Source organism: Impatiens glandulifera, chromosome 1, assembly GCF_907164915.1.
Source record: "Impatiens glandulifera chromosome 1, dImpGla2.1, whole genome shotgun sequence".
NCBI lineage: Eukaryota > Viridiplantae > Streptophyta > Magnoliopsida > Ericales > Balsaminaceae > Impatiens > Impatiens glandulifera.
Window position 1 is genome coordinate 78,327,981 of NC_061862.1, and position 17,198 is coordinate 78,345,178.

General features: G+C 31.4%; 2 protein-coding genes and 1 non-coding gene across 3 annotated transcripts; all 3 read right to left on the minus strand.

Annotated features, from left to right (window-relative positions):
• Positions 1-4,626: 4,626 nt before the first annotated feature.
• TRNAK-UUU lies at positions 4,627-4,699 on the minus strand. Its single transcript has one exon. It is a non-coding gene; the product is annotated as a tRNA-Lys (tRNA).
• Positions 4,700-5,503: 804 nt separating this feature from the next.
• On the minus strand, positions 5,504-8,638 carry LOC124919011 (uncharacterized protein At5g49945-like). Its single transcript, XM_047459111.1, has 3 exons — positions 7,485-8,638; positions 6,093-6,299; positions 5,504-5,952 (listed from the first exon to the last, which is right to left on the minus strand). Exons 1-3 carry the CDS (start codon positions 8,550-8,552, stop codon positions 5,722-5,724), a joined length of 1,506 nt encoding a protein of 501 aa, XP_047315067.1. The 5' UTR covers positions 8,553-8,638; the 3' UTR covers positions 5,504-5,721.
• Positions 8,639-9,523: 885 nt separating this feature from the next.
• LOC124919013 (ATP phosphoribosyltransferase 2, chloroplastic-like) lies at positions 9,524-16,116 on the minus strand. Its single transcript, XM_047459112.1, has 10 exons — positions 15,748-16,116; positions 15,594-15,653; positions 14,802-14,915; positions 13,007-13,072; positions 12,812-12,919; positions 12,618-12,701; positions 11,172-11,387; positions 11,010-11,090; positions 9,890-10,009; positions 9,524-9,800 (listed from the first exon to the last, which is right to left on the minus strand). Exons 1-10 carry the CDS (start codon positions 16,006-16,008, stop codon positions 9,705-9,707), a joined length of 1,206 nt encoding a protein of 401 aa, XP_047315068.1. The 5' UTR covers positions 16,009-16,116; the 3' UTR covers positions 9,524-9,704.
• Positions 16,117-17,198: the final 1,082 nt, after the last annotated feature.

The window sequence follows — 17,198 nt, forward strand, 5'->3', positions numbered from 1 at the left end:
ATCATTTCTCAAACAAGCCCTTAGGTATTAGTATTGGTCATATATTTATCATCCATGGTTTAAAGCATTTAATGTCCGGTTGATTTAGGGTTACTTATATATTTTAAGTTTGTTTGATGTTATTTATTTGAAAAAAATTAATGGTTTTTAATATAAAAAAAAAGTAAGTTATTTTGATTTTTAATTGGTTTAATTGTTATAATGTTTTTTTTCTTTAATTTAAGTTTTATAAAATAAAATAAAAATATTTTAACTAATGAATTATTTGAGAGTTGAAAAGATATAGTATTGAATAACTGAATTTTGTATAATTTTTCATTACAACCCACATCAAACGAGCTCTAAGATTCGTACATTAAATAATATATTCATTTAGTTGATCCACTATAGAATATATAATTTGTTTTGAAAGTCTTTTGTCTTAAAAGATTTGTTCTTTTTATATATTTATTTTTAGGTGTTATTTATTTTGAGCATTTAATGAACTTAATTGTTTACATCTTTAATATTGAAAAGCCTAGTTTGGAGGTGAGTTATTTAAATAGTTTAATTAAATCAAATATTATTTCACTTCCTCTTTAAATTCTTTTCAAATCTATAGTCGGGAGTCTGACAAGTTCAAACTCAGAAATTTAAAGTTAGTATCCATCTCGTATTGCCCCTAGACTAGAGGGAAGGGGAAAGAAGGATTTTAGGTGTTTGATGGTTTTGAATATTATGTTTAACATTTAACTAACATGTTTTTTTTAATAATTATAACTTATTATTAAATATATCTTAAATTTAATTATTTATATTATATATACATAAATTATTATTTTTTATAAAAATTAATTATTTAATTATACATTTAAATTATTATTTTATATTTTTGAAGTATAATTAGGAGTGATAGTTCTATCTAAATATTATATATATATAATTTAAAATATCACCTTATCTATAATTACTTATAAGAAAAACTTTTTTAACATTAATATATTATTTATTATAAAATTAATTATGACAAAGTATTATGGAGTAGTTATCAAATTCAATTTTTAGTTATCAAATATTTTATTTGTTTATTTTATAATGTTAAGTCAGATGACTAATAATTTAAAATAATATAACTGTAATTATTTTTATCAATTATCAAGTTATCGTATTATTATGGTTAAAATAGTTTAAATTAATTAGTATTGAGTGAGTATTTAAATAATTAAGTGAATATTTATTATATTGTATAAATAATAATTTAAATGTATAATATATATATATATATATTAAAATATAAATAATTAAATTTATAAAAATAATAATTTAAATATAGATATATATACATAATATAAATTAATTAAATTTAAGATGTATTTAATATTAAGTTATAATTGTTAAATTTAAAAATAAAATTAAATATATATATTTAGTTGAATAGTAAATTAAATTAGTTTATAAATAAATGAATAATTAGTTTTGAATTTTAAAGAAGGTTGTATTAAAAACCACATATCATTTAATTTATAGAGTGAGTTTTTTTTAATATGTCTTACGAACGGGGCGATTACTTGCGTCCTTTAAGTTTTATCATAATTTATTTATTTTTAGAATAAGTAGTATTTAATATTTTTATTTGAAAGATAAAAAAATTTGAGCCTTGATTTTTTATTATGTATTAAACTAGGGGATGACAATGGCATTTGGGTACTATTGATTTTGTACATCATCTCAGTATAATTATTCATCCCTAATTTTGTTCAATCATCATTCTTGATAATTCAAATGTTCCATCCGAAAAGAATTCCAAATACGTTAAATTATGACATTTTTATAATTCATATTTTCTTTGTCAACTTGTAATAAGAATGAAAAAATGATAAACTTAATATTATGGATTTCAAGGTTGGTTATCAACCACTTACTATCCCCGAATCCGACGAATATTTTAATTTTACTCCATACCCCAAACTCGGTTTGATTTTAATTATTCATCCCCGATCTCATCCGAGGAATATATGTGGGTATCATGTTTTTGGGTACCTTGGAATTCTTGGTAGTTTCCTGTTTTTATTTTTATTTTATTTTACCTATAAGATATCAATTTGTTTGTATTTATTATTCTTACAAGACCAACTTTAAATAATGATGTTCCTATGAAAATTTAACCTAAGATTTTTAATCTTTTAGGTAAAACTTTACCATTAAAGAATAAGCTTTTTCTTTTATTAACAAGCTTGAAACAAATGTTTAAGAACACAATTTGTGTTATTTATTCACTGTTGTATAGCTAATTGGGTCATATGAGTTACATCATTTATAAAAGAAAATAATTTTGACATGTTAATCTATAATATAAATATGTATTTATAATTCAAATTTATATGAAACTTGTCATTGTTTAAATCTATTCCAATTTCCAAATAATAATATAATGGAAAAAAAAAGAAGTTCATTTTATTTCTTAAACATTAAACCTGATTTACTTCATCTTCTTGCATCAAACCTGTTTTTGTTTCATTTAATATCTTATTTATTTAATATAGTAAGTTAATAGACATTTCCAGTCATAATCTTCTTCTAAAATATTTGTTCTATTAAATTTTTAAAAAAATTAAAATAAATCAATTTTTAATAAATCAATTTTTTTATTAGTAGAATCTCACAATTATGACATTCATTCAAAGTTGGGTAACTTGAAAAAAAATGTTAAAAATTCAATTTAAATTTAAAAATATTTATATTTGAGTGGATGTATTTATATAAATGTTGTATTTAAAAAACAAATTATAAAAAAAACTCTATTATTCCATCTTAATTTTTTTCAATCATTTAATTATTCAATTTATTCAAGTACTTAACTTTTATAAAATTTAAGTTTTTAATATAAAAAATAATATAATAATTCAACCAACTAAAAAAACAAATAAAGAAGTAAAATAACCTACTTTTTCATTAAACAAAACTATATTTTTTTAAAACAAATAAAAAACTAAACTAATCCAAAATAAAACAAACTCTTAGAACTTGTTTGATTAGATATAAAAAGGAGAAATTTGACGAAATGACCTTAAAGACTAGGTTATTTGACCTGGTGGTAATTTGATAATTTAATTGCGCTCGTGGTTCTATATTTTTTTATACGATTTTGCCCTTGTCGCGAAACGCTAAGTGACTTAGCGTTTCGCGAAGTGGATTAGGGTTAGTATAAATACTCAAATATTTTCATTTTCTTAGTTTTCTTTCTCTCTCTTCTCCCGTTCTCTCCTTCACGGCGGCCAGCGGCGACGACGGGCGGCGACGGACGGCGGCGGTTATCTATACAGATCTATACAGATTTACAAGATCTTCTAACATAATCCATTTATGTTTTTATCTATACAGATTTACAAGATTTATAACCCTAAATCTATTTTGCATGCAGGTTTCCAATTCTAGGGTTTAGGGTATTCAGATTTCCGTTTCTAAGGATTTGAAGGTCGTCGAGGTAGATGTTCATTTCAGATCTGATAAACAGTTATGTTCATGTTTACATTTTCTTCATTTCAAAACCTGTTCATATTTCGTTCATATTTGGTTCATATTTGGTTCATATTTGTTCATATTTGTGGGTTCATATTTGTTATTTGGTTCATATTTGACCATTTCGTTAAGTGTGGTTCATTAATGGGTTTTGCATATAATCTTGGATCATATGAGTTCCGTTTCAGGGAAGATTCGCTAAGGACTTACCGTTTCGCTAAGTGCTTAGCGTTTCGCTAAGTGCTTAGCGTTTCGCTAAGTGTTTAGCGTTTCGCTAAGTGCTTAGCATTTCGCTAAGTGCTAAGCACTTAGCGAAACGGATCTTGTCTGTCTTCATCACTGGTGAGACTGAGCTCAGGATTCCTAAAGGCTCCAGTTAGAGCCATGAATCCTTTGATGGTTGCAAAAGCCTTAGGTGTAATGTAAGAAAATAAGAGTATAATTGAAATTTGTTTGTTTGATTGATTGTAGTTTCGAGAGGGATTGACTACGGAAAGATCTGAACGTGATTGGGTTTGGGTTGATCGGATGGTTAGCACCTTCCAGTATTCCGGCGATCAACGGACTCTTTCCAGCATTGGGACTGAGCAATTAAAATATATTTTTGTTTCTTTCTAATATTAATATACATAAACAAGTAACAAACAGGTTAGGCTGGTTACTTGACACTTGAGATTGTTCTTGGCATTGACTTTTGGACAAATTGGATTCAAGAGCAGGACTGAAGATTACTTCAGTAAATAAATAAATTAATTCTAATTAAGAAAATAATAATATGTAAAAACTGAACTACTTTCTTTGGTATTTGTTAATGAATGTTTAAGCTGCTTTTGGTATTTGTTAATGAATGTTTAAGCTGATTTTGTTTCATTTCTTTCTATACCATTTCATTTATGCATCAAACTAAAACATAAGCATTTCTCTACAAATGAACATTTGATTTATGCAAAAGTAAAAAAAAACAAACAAACATTTTCTATACCATTTCATTTATGCATCAAATTAAAACATAACCATAACAAACATTTTCTATACCATTTCATTTATGTATCAAAATTAAAAATAATCATTTCTCTACAAATGAGCATTTGATTTATGCAAAAGTAAAAAAAAAAAAAACTATAAAAATACCATCTGTGGGAATTGAACCCACAACCACATGGTTAAAAGCCACACACTCTACCAGCTGAGCTAAGACAACTCATGTTAAAATATTTAGCGAAACAATAAGTCCTTAGCGAAACGGTAAGTCCTTAGCGAAACGAGAAGTCCTTAGCGAAACGGTAAGTCCTTAGCGAAACGGGAAGTAAACCCTAAACAACAGTGATTCGAAGATGCATAAACCAAACATCAATAAACTTGAAATATCATAAGATAAACGTACCAAGTGGAACAGTGCTCGTGCTCGTCGTGAAACTCATTGTCGTTTCGCCGCCGTAGCCGCCGATCGCCGCCGCCCAGTTTAGAGAGAAGGAGGAGAAGAACGGGAAGAGAGAGAAGGAGAAGAAAAGAAATGAAAAAAAATGAGGGAAGTTATATTAAATAGTAAGGGTAATTTGGACATTTCACACATTTTCACTTCGCGAAACGCTAAGTCACTTAGCGTTTCGCGACAAGGGCAAAATCGTCCAAAAAAAATAAAATCACCACGAGCGCAATTAAATTATTAAATTACCACCAGGTCAAATAACCCAGTCTTTAAGGTCATTTCGTCAAATTTCCCTATAAAAAGAGTTGTTTGAATTTTTATTTAATTAAATTAATTACTAAAATATCTTTTATATATTTAGAATTTAATATAAATATAATAATAATATTTTAATTAATAAAATAAATAATATAAGGGTTGATAGAGAGAATTTATTAAAAAAAAATAAAAAACCCCAAAAAATCCAGATCAAATAAGACATTAATTGAGTCTTGAATGTGAAAGAGATTAACATTATTTCATAATGTAACAAAAGCTATATAACTCTCAAACATAGTTCAAAATAAGTAATTAAAGTTTGAAGAAGCAAACATAAATTAGTTTAAACTTTTAAGGGTAATAATAAGCCATTGTTGCAACTAATAAATTAAGCATTAAAAAGACCTAATGCCCCCAAAATTACAACATCAAGTTTCTTTTGCAATAGATAAAAGTCTCAGCAAATTGTATTCATCAAAACCCCAATCTTCTAAATATTGAAGAAGCGATAAATAACCGAAAACCGAACCTCCAAATTAGTGGGCTCGTGTCATTTTCATTTTAGGCATCGCCTTCTTAAGCTGACGAGAGCGCTCTTTAGACTCTTTCTTTCGAATTGCTTCGGAACTAAGCTTGGTTTCACCCTCTTCCAAAACCTTTCTCCTTTCAGCCTTCTTCTTCTGCAAAGCTTCTTGTCTCAAAAGTTGGTATTCCTTGTACGCCTCTTGCGCAGCTTTCTGTCGTGGAGCTTCTGTCTTCGCTCGAGCCTGCAAAAAGAAAACAATGTAAGAGGTATTTCTTTTCTTTTCTAATCAGGATTTATTCTATGGAGAAAGTCGGCACAAACCCAACTTAAATCAGAGAAGACTCTTTCCACTTAAACAAGTTTTATGGAAATCTAACCCACCTGAGAACTGAGTTTGTATCGGCCAAGAAAATCGATGTAGTAAGGAACGAGAGCAATTAAACGAGACATGTCAGCCATGTGATTCGCATCGGGGAGAGCAAACTTGAACACTAATGCTTTCCTTTGGTTTTCGGTTGGGTGTTGATCCGAAAAGTGCATTGAGATGAAACCCTTTCCATATTTTTCAAATGCTTTTTCACCAAATACCTGTAAAATCAGCCATTGATATGATTTAGGCAGTTTGACAAAGGGTTTTGGATTTAATCCAAATCACCATTTATCTCATCATCAAATAAATCTGTCAAATTATCAACTAAATTAACTGGTTAACCCAAATAATCTACTTTTTCAATAAGAAACGCATAAATAGATGAAACATAAGAAACTATTGCATCACATATAAACTATTTCTCCCCATCTAACTCTCCTCAAGCAATTACATTATAACAAAACTCCAAAAATATGAACTCTCATAGAGCAAATTAAGCTTTGATTAAACACCCCTCGGATACAGATGAGATATTGTTCTACAATTAGGCAAACTAAGAGTGGTAGAGCATTTAAGTTGCAATCAAACAACACCTAAAGGTCGTAGTGAAATTCGGTAATATGTATGGGTTGTTAAACATAAGCTCTTATTTATTTGACAAAGGATATTTAGTGGAGTTAACTATGATGGGAGAAAGACAAAAGGAGCAAATTGAATTGATTTGATAGTTATTCGAGAACCACAAATTGGAGCATTACTCTTTTATATTTGTTTTGTGTTTTTCTTTGAGGTCTTCTTAGTTTTGATTTTGATTAACTAATGAATGACACATGATGTCAAGACTTAGTGACAATTGAACTCCCTTTCCTAAAAGGATCTCACACCCTGAGATAGCAGATATTGCTTTACCATGGGCAAAACTCCATAGAGTGATAGAGCATTTAAACTGCAATCAAACAACACCTAAATGTATGCAATGAAATTTCGATATATGAATGGATAGTTGATCATAAGTTTTTGTTTGTTTGTTTTATGTGATCAGAGTTTTCCATACCAACTCGATCAATCTCATGCACTCCGCAATGACACCTATTTCAATCTAGGTGTTTTAAGTTGGGAATTGGGATCGAACCTGACATATGAGCTTATTGGGATGGGTGATTATAAGTTCTTGTTAAAACAAATATTTGACATTTCCTATAATAATAGTCAATCAACCAAGTGTGTTCTCTCTATAACAAATCAAATGTTGGTGGCCAAAGTCAGCTAATTTCAATGAACCTAACTCATGATGATGATCATCACTAAATTGAAACCCAAGATCACTCCCCCACTATCTAATCCTTAGATGGTAAGAAAATCCATATAATATTTGTTGACATTCTAAGAAACAAAGGATATACCTGTTCAAGAACAGTTTCCGTAATCAGATCTCCAGACACCTCCTTAGACTCTGAAATCGCCACCAAATCATCAGTTACCCATTTCCGGTTGCTTGGTGGTGTGATCAAATTTCCAAACTTCTGAAGATCCCTAACCTCCTTCTGCATCGTCTTGGCTAGCTTCTTCTTTGCAAGAGCAAAAACTACCTGATCCATCGCATCATCATTCATATAGACCTCAAAAGTGATCTCATCCTTACAAGGAACAACTGCATTGTACAATCTTGATATAAGATCATGTCGACTTTGAAGCTCCATTGTAGCCAACAGTCCTTGACAAAACCTTCTTCCACTAGCATAGAACTTGAATACAGTTTGTCCTTCTTTCAACAACAACGGTGAATCATCACCTTCCCCAACCCCCATCAAACTAAAATTCTTCTCGAAAATCGAATCTTTACCTGCAAACTTAGCCGCCCAAGCTAGTGCAATATGCTCATTCTCCTTCTTACCAGTAAAATAATTAATAACAAACATGATCAAAAACGATCCGCATACAATCTCCACCGCATACGATTGCGGAAACCTAGATTTACTCGATTTGAGTGTATCTTTCGAATCCGAACTCGAATCATCAGTGACGACATCTTCAGCCGCTTTTATACTTTCCTGCGGCTGTTCTTCAGGAAGACCCTCGAATTCATCTTCATCCCAATAGAAATCAGATGAAGACGAAGCTTTGGTACGAAGATCGGCCGGCTGAGGTGACTCATCAGACGTAATCAAGTCGGAGATAGTATTGGGTGGACCGTGATCTGATTCAGGTTCGGAGTGAGTAATAGTAGTAGGCGGCGGAGTACGTCGGGGTAAATCAGTTAGCTGGAGCGATTCGTCATCCAAGCCTTCGTCTTCATCAGCGTCAAACCCTTCGAAGTGCGAATCGGCGGCGTTGGCGGATAGAGAGAGTCGATGGATAAGGAGAGAGAGGATGGAGATGAGGGCTAAGGAATACCATAGTGTTTCGCCGGTTCTAGGTATGAAAATGGAGAGAGGAGAGCACCAGAGTGATGAAGATCGGTGTTTTGCCATGACTGAGCAAAACGATGATGATGATGATTCCTTTAGAGATTGGGGGAAGAAGGGGACCTCTCTCTTCTGCAAAATTGGAATCGTGGAAAGCAAGAAAATCTGCTAGTTTAATTACAAATATATAATAATAATAATAATAATAATTCTTTTCACCTTAATTTTTTATTTTATAAATTCAAATTTTAATTTATAAATTCAAATTTTAATTTATAAATAATATCTAAAAATAATTAAAATAGTCTAAATAAAGGTTAAATAATATAAAAATTAAAATTAGGTTAAATTTATATGAGAAATATTAAAGGATTAAATTTGGGAAAAGAAATTTGAAATGGAAAGTATGTAGATTCACTTTCATTCTTTTAAATTCTCTCCCTTATTACTTACTTTATATTTATATTTATATTTATATATATATATATATATATATATAATAAATAAATAGTGTCCTTAATATTTAATAAGAAAGAAAATTTTCATTTTCTAAATCCATGATATCATGGGTTGTCACATATTTTCAACATTATTAACATTCGTCTCATTAAACTTCTCGATATCAACCCTAGAATTTTCAAAATTATTGACTGAATCAAGAAAAAAAACTCACCAAAAAATTCAAACCGCAACTAATTAAAACAATAGGACGGTGGTCATGGAAGTCGAAATCCGCTAAAAGTGTAACAAATAACAATTCACTTGCCAAAAAATATCATGAATGCGAACGATCTAGAAAAAAATACGTTAATTTTGAAATATTTATATATATATATATAAATATATATGATCAAAATTTTGAGAAATTCTTAAAGTACATACCAACATTTGAGAATCTATTATTGATGATATATTTGATTTTTCTTAAATAATGCATAAAGTTTAAATTAATAAACAAAAAATAAAACATTAAAGTGGTGAATTCAAATGACCTCAAATGAGTAAAAATCAAATCTTGCAGACTAAAAACCTTCCTCTTCTCAATTCAAATCCTTAAAGCAAATTTATTTATTTGTAAAAATCTAAAGAAATCCAAATCAAATGTAATAAATACAGATGACAACAAAACCTTAGTAGCAGCCTATCATGGGTAAAACATAAAACAGACAAATAAAATATCAGAATCCAAAATAATCCAATAAACCCGGTTTTGATTTTCTATAATCCCAATTTCGATAGAAGTTCGCGCCATCTTGGAGTTTCTTCGTCGAATATGTAAGTCAGAGGTGAAATCAAAACTCCACTACCTCCAATCTGGCAGAATGAAGAATTCAAGATAAAAGAAGACAGTCATGTAATTTTCTAGAATTATATAAAAAAAAAAGGGCAGGAAAGGATCTTACGGCTCTAAGCTGTTGAACGGATTGATAGAGAGATTTTTTGGGCACGCAAATGACAATGGCATAGTAGTCCGCTGATACTTTCCCATCGCGCTTGCAGAACACGGGGCTTATGGTTGGACCCTGCAAAATAAAAAATAAACGAACTTTATTAACATTTTAAATATTAAATATAAAAGATATTTTAGTCATTTAACTCAGCTAACCTCAGATAATCCACTTTTTCATCATTAGAAGAATAGAAAGAAAAAAACACTTAAAATGAGCACTACAGGAGTGAGGAAAAGAAGGAATTGAACATTGCCAAATCAAAGTTGGATAAAGAGAAATGAATGTTGCAAAGTGGTGTCATTTCCGTCGTAGAATAAACCAAAAGGATCAAACCTAGAAGTGATTATGTTAACGTATATGTGGAAATTTGTCTCTATATGAACCTGAGTACTTACAAGAACCTTGATCTAGATCAAAGACCCACAAATCAGAAAAGACCCAGTTTGGAAGGGTAGACAAAACATCTTTTTCATTTCTTGTGCTGATTTTGATGGAGTCATGAGGACATTATTTGTGGCACATCTTTTCTTTATGACATCTTTTTTCTTGCTTGTTTAACTCATAACAAAATGAGCTGCAATTATCTATGATAGATGCTACACAAAACTATATTTCCGAAGATTGGTTTGGTTATGTTTTACAGAGGTGGATAGGCTTGATTGATGTAATGGGCCATTAGTAGTAGTTAGCTGGTTTATTATAGCTTTATTATAAATAGAGGAATAGTTAGAGTTTATTGTTAAAAGACAAAATAATGTTATCATCTATATTCTTTTGTTTCTCGTATAATTTCTCTATAAACCCTAGATCTGTTACATTAGTATCAGAGCTAGGAGCCTCTGTCTGTGGAAATCCAAGCATATAAATTTCTCTATAAACCCTAGAAACAGTCTTTTGCCTTTCAACATTAAACATCTGCTATCATAAACCCTAATTATTACTCTATTTAAAATAAACCAACTAACTACTAGTAGGATCAGCCCGACCCATTACATCAGGCCTATCCACCTTTGTATCAGTTACAGGTAACAGGTTATTATTATTTAGACAGAGAAAGGATGCGAGATCAAACCTGCAAGCCAGATAATGAATTTTGGCTCAATATACGTTCAGCCACCTCTTCTTCACTGTTTCCTCTCATGTTGGCTGTTACCTGCAATAAATAGTTGCAAATATAGATGAGAAAGAAAATAAATAGTTATCTTCTTGATTGATTCAGAAGAAAATAACACACAGTGAACTGTCCGGCGGCCTTCAGATGAGCCTCCAGCCTTTCAAGAATCTCGTGGGTAGCATCAAGAACACCTTTCCTTTGGACAAGTGATTTCCTACTAGCAACAAGAACGGCCTGACTTTCCAAGATGATTCCTCCTTCAATTTCTTTCAGATCATTTTCTCTCAATGTTGTGCCGCTACTCACAAGGTCCACTATAGCATCAGCAATCCCCATCTAAAATAATGTTGAACCCATGAGAGATTAGCCAAAATCCCTTCTACTATAGATTTTATTTTTATTTTTTCAACAAGTTCAATCAATCCCCTTATCCCATCAAGTTTTTTTAGTCATTCAAATCATTAGCCAAAAATATCTAATTTATTCTTACAAGGATATTTTAGTCACTTAACCCAAATAATCTACTTTTTCATCCAACAAGGTTTGTTTTTTCAAATAACCCTACATCAAACAACCTCTAAGGCTCTCAAACAATTCAAACATGACTGCTCTCACGTTCCTTTCGTTCCATAAGATCACATAGATGATAATAAAAATTGGTGTACAAATTCTTATCAATCCCTATATGTATTAACATCATGTTCCTTTCATTCCTTTTTATATGTATGTCAAATGAACATGGATTTTTCAATTACATTGGAAGCAAGGAAAAGCTCAATCAATAACTTAATGAAAAAAAGAAAACAGAATTACTAAATCCTTCTATGACTAACAAGCATGATTATAGTTATTAAAGCTCAAAATCCTCCTCTAAATCCCTCCACTAAAAAAACTTAATCCTAATAATCTTTTTGTGCTGATGCGTCATAATCCTATTTAGGGGAGTATGTAATTAATGGTGTAGGAATTTGGAGGAGAAGATCTTGATTCAAATGTAAGATGCAATTCCAAAACATGTAATTCTGCTAGCATTCCATATCATGCAATTCCCGTACAACTATTTGCAGAATATAGACATTTTTATCTAAAAGATGTATGATAAACCAGCTCAGCTCACAATTCTTACTACATCTTCCTATTGTTAATTTTCATTCCAAAAACATAGACATAAAGATTTATACGGAAGAAGCCTAGAGGGGCATAATTTAATCAGCAGTTGGATAAAACGTGCCCTGTCAATCAAAGATCTTGCAAGACCACCAGGTAATATCCAGATTATATATAGATGTTAAAATAGTTCTCAATTGACAAGAAGAAAGATTACGGGCTTGATTGATCTGTTTTTCTTTTACAAAAAATGTATATATTTTAAAAAATAAAACTGGCTTGATGTAAAAGTGGTTATTTGAGTCAAATGACCAAAATAACCTTTGTATTTAACATTTTTGAATGTTATAAAGAATAAAGTAGTTATCTTTTGGTAATTTTTACTATGATTTGATAGAAGAAGTGATTGATGACTGATAAACCACATCAAATAAGCCCTAAAGTATAAGAAATTATCACCGCAGGAGCTGCCTCAAGTGCTCCATCAGCAGTTGAAAAGATGACGTGCTTCAATCCACTTTCCTTCATGAATTTTGGCCCCAGCTGCCCAAATAAGGTAGAATATACCATTAATACCAGGAGCCTAAAAAGGAGAAAACAAATGGAGCTTGACAAAATTAGTGAGAATTAAGAGTGAACTTTCTACATCATACATAGGTGAAACCAGTGGCAACTCTCAGAGGCTTCTCAGCAGTCCACTGGGGCATCGCTGCCAACTCTTTCAATGAGTTAATGTTCTCAAAGATACCGTACTTGGGAATCTGCATAAAGAAAGCTGTATCATGAATTCTACTCAAGAATTAATGGGGAGTATAAGTAGTGGTCAATTAAGGAAAACAAAAACTTACTGCAAGCGATAATCTGCAGTCTCCATAATCAAGGGCATCATGAACAAAGATTAGATCTTCATTTTCCTACAAGAAGGATCCATGGTTACACAAAGAAGTTCAAATGGTTCCATTAAGTTTCATTCATCAGATGATTCATGATAGTAGAATTTCTAAGCATCTGTCTCCTTACGTCTTAGTGTTAACAAATGATACAAGGTATTTGTGGAGTGGTTGCAAGAGTCATTTATCATATTGGTGACACTGTAAAGTAAATACCACATGTCATTATTTTATTTGTTAATACTAGAGGAGGGATTATCTAGTTAGACATGTTCCAAACTGTCTTATAGAGCAAGATTGGAGAAAGCTAATATTTTTAACATGATCTTTGGAAGTCTACAATTAAGGGTGCTGATAAAACTGAAAATTAAGTGTGAATGTTGAATACTAAATTTTAAGTGCCCAACTAGTTAAGTGCAAAAATATGATAAATAAACCAAATGAAAATCTTTTAATTGTTTCTATATATGTAAGTTAAAATGTGGAACTAATATAGAGAAAGTACTTGAAGACTATTATACCCTTATAACAACGCAATTTAATTAATTTACATGGCTTAAAGTTATCTTTTGTACGCTCTTAATATTTTACCAAGTTAACTCATTCATAACTTTACCGAATTAAGCCAGAAATTTCTAGTTTAATTTGAGTTGAGTCTAAATGATTAAGAGATTTAGACAGTTATCAAATGAACTTAATTCAAATAAAAGCACTTAATTATTCAGATTAAGTGATAAGTTGTACTTCTGAAATACAAAAAGCCTCTCCCTTTTTTTCTCATATTCTTCTACATAGTATCATACTGTGACCAGGGTAACTTATGTTGCCTCGGTCAATGATGGAAACTTTCTTCCTTGCTGGTGGAGATTAATATATATCATACTAGAATTCGTCTTATTCGTTATTTAGTTTCCTTGTTCAATAATCTGTCATGCTTCTATACTCCTCTTTCGATCCTTATTATCCAATTTAGTTTATTGGCAGTTTAACCCTTTATCTTGTCTTAAGTTTGGATTATTTTATTTCCATCAAGCTGGTTATTCCTGTTTCTCCTTAGCTAGTTAAGGCTGTAGACGCTGATGGTTTTATCCTCTTTTACTGTCTTGGTCTGTATCAAACTTGTAGCCTACAAATGGATGGTGTTGCAAACCCAAGACATTTAGGATGTTTACTGAACATGGGTCTGAGGGAGAGCGCTACAATATTAGATTAGTGATAATCTAGTCAAATATGTTTTTAAAGATAAATTTATCTTGAAATTAAGTTTAGTTAATCAACTCCCTTGTAAACCTCTAAAGGCCCCGCATTCTCTACAACTAAATATAAAAATAAAAAATCTCACTGCTTATCATATTTCTTCTGTAATATCCAATTCAAAATATACATTCACCAGCCACAGGTGGGAACCTGTTTTTGTATCACTTAAACAATCGTTTCTCCTTGACCACATTTAGAGACAGGTTAGTTTATTTTTTCTATCTACTTTTCCCAGGAAAAGCATATGGATATTTTTTAGGAAATACTTTTAGCATTATAAAGAACTTCGCTTGACAGCATAAATATAACAGCTGGCCACGTAAACCCCAAACATTGTGGTCTAATTTATCATTCTTTAGTCTCCTGAATATGAGTCCCACCACCAGATAGAAAAATATATATATTTGTTTATCACAATCATCTCTTGGAAGAATTCAACTGTCGAGGATATATAACTTCCTGAAAACAATTAAAAACAACTATTTATTTTTTTTACCTGTCCATATTCATAAACTGTATCCAGGCCCACTATACCAAGGTCTAGATCCCCTGACACCAACTTCCGAACTATATCCTTTGGCCGCTGAAACCAAACTTCCAAGTTTGCCAGCTGCAATCAACAGAAATAAGTGTCTATTATATTTTAACAAAACATAAATACTGCAAGTACATTCCTAGAACATTCAGATGTCAAATAAAACCTTTTCAAGCAGGTGTAAGTAAATCATATATATTTCTCTACTACAACTCACTAAGTTGAGGAGGTCTCCAGGACAGTATTTCTATGGTATGTGCACAACCAGACTAGGCCAAGAAAGCAAACCCCAATAATCCACAGTCAAACATAGGATCAAGCCTGAATTATGGATATAACTGCAATAGATGGTCCAATACTAAATAAAAGAGTATTTCCTCTAGATGGAAGAAGATTCTCTTTGAAGCCAAGTTCTTACTTATTTTGAACATAAGATAAGTAATGAATAATCTTGAATGAAAGAAACACTACGGCATTTTTGCGAGAAGAGTGACATTCACAACAACATCAGTGGGATTGCATATACTAGTGAGTTACAGAATAACACGGGATACTTTTAGCTTCTGAATATGATAGTTGATCAACTCAAGCATAATCCCACAAAAAAAGAAGACAACATAGTAAGCTCATGAAAATTCTTTGTTGAGCCCCAATTATCTATGACAGAGAACTTATCAAGCTACTTACAGCTGCATAGAACTTCAAGCATGTACACAATTACAGACATAAACATATTCCAATATCATTTTATACCTGAGGAATCTGTGCAACATACTGACGAGGATTCACCTGTCTAACTGATAATTGGCAGTCCTATTAAAAACACCAGCACAATGCATTAGAATCAGAAAGCTTAATTACAGTTTCCAGCAATATAGAGACGAAAAGAAGGCTTGCATGTTGATACCTTGAGGAGATCGAGAGTATCTGAAGCCATTCGTCCCTTGCTAGGCAAGCCGAATCGAATTTCATTTCTATCAGGTATTCTCTTATCCGTGTTGACATACGATACGGTGACAGGAGATGCTGCTAGAGCACAGGAAGAAATGGTGAATTTGAGTGACATTCGTGAAGAATGAGTAAATTTAGGAAGCAAATCAGACGTCGGAGAATAGGCAGTCGAGGCTGCGTATGGACATTGCCGGAGGAAGGGATTAACGACTGACATGGCCGGAATTTAGTGCTGAAGAAGAAGAAGAAGGAATGTGAAGAAGCTAATCGCCGCCTAGCGAAAGGAAAGAGAAATGGGGGTAGATTCTGTGACTCTCTTTCTTCTCTCGTAATTTAGGCTATGATTATATGTGACGGGTGTATGTTTGTGGACTGCATTTGACCGTTCATCTTCAAGCATATTCTGATTGAAAATAAATAAATAAATAAATAAATAAATAAATTATAACTAATTTATGTAAAATAATATGAGTTTTTTTTTTAAAATTACATCATCTATCTACACTTCTACACTTTACACCGAGGATACATACAAATAGTTTTTGTTTTCATAAGAGCACCACAGTTGGGGAATAAATGGTGTAGCAGGTTACAAATGGGTATCAAAAATTTTGATATTGGTGCAAATTTTATTTCCAATTGATGTAGCCCAATGACAGTGCAGGTGGTTATTTTTTTGTTTTGTTTCTTTTTTTAAATACTACTTTTTGCATAATAATTGATCAAAATAAAAAAATATATATATCATTATTTTTTATTTTTCGAGATCTATAAATAGAGGCTTAGTTTGTGTCATTTGGACACCAATTTTTTTTGAAAATTTCCACCATATTATCATCCTTGTTTGTATCACTTTTCTTTTGAAATCTTCAAACTCTTTCATGGATCATTCACAAAATTACAACTTCTTTCTAAATTACTTCCCAAATTAAGCTCAAAACTCAAATATACAACATTCGAACCAAAACATTGAACGTCCAGAAGATCTCATGAATACCGGAATCCATCCTAATTTTCCACAACAATATATGAAGCCACCCAACTTTGGCATGCAATACCTGTATAACCATCCTTATATGCCTTATGGCTATCCACATATCTCTGGAAATAACTTTCATGTCGCTCATACCAACTATCCAAACAGTGAACAACCAAATGATCTAAACACACTCCGTTTCAGTAGTGGTTCAACTAATATTCCCGAATTTTCTACACAAATATCTCTAGGGGATGTTGATGGGAATACCCCAACCACTTTTCTTGCTCCAACCCAACAATCAACCCGAAAATCATACGATTCTTGAAGCACGGAGGACAACAAAGCTTTACTAAATTGTTATTTCCATTTTAGTAATGATAGTGAATTGGGGAGGAACCAAAAGGGCGACACTTTATGGGGTAAAATTG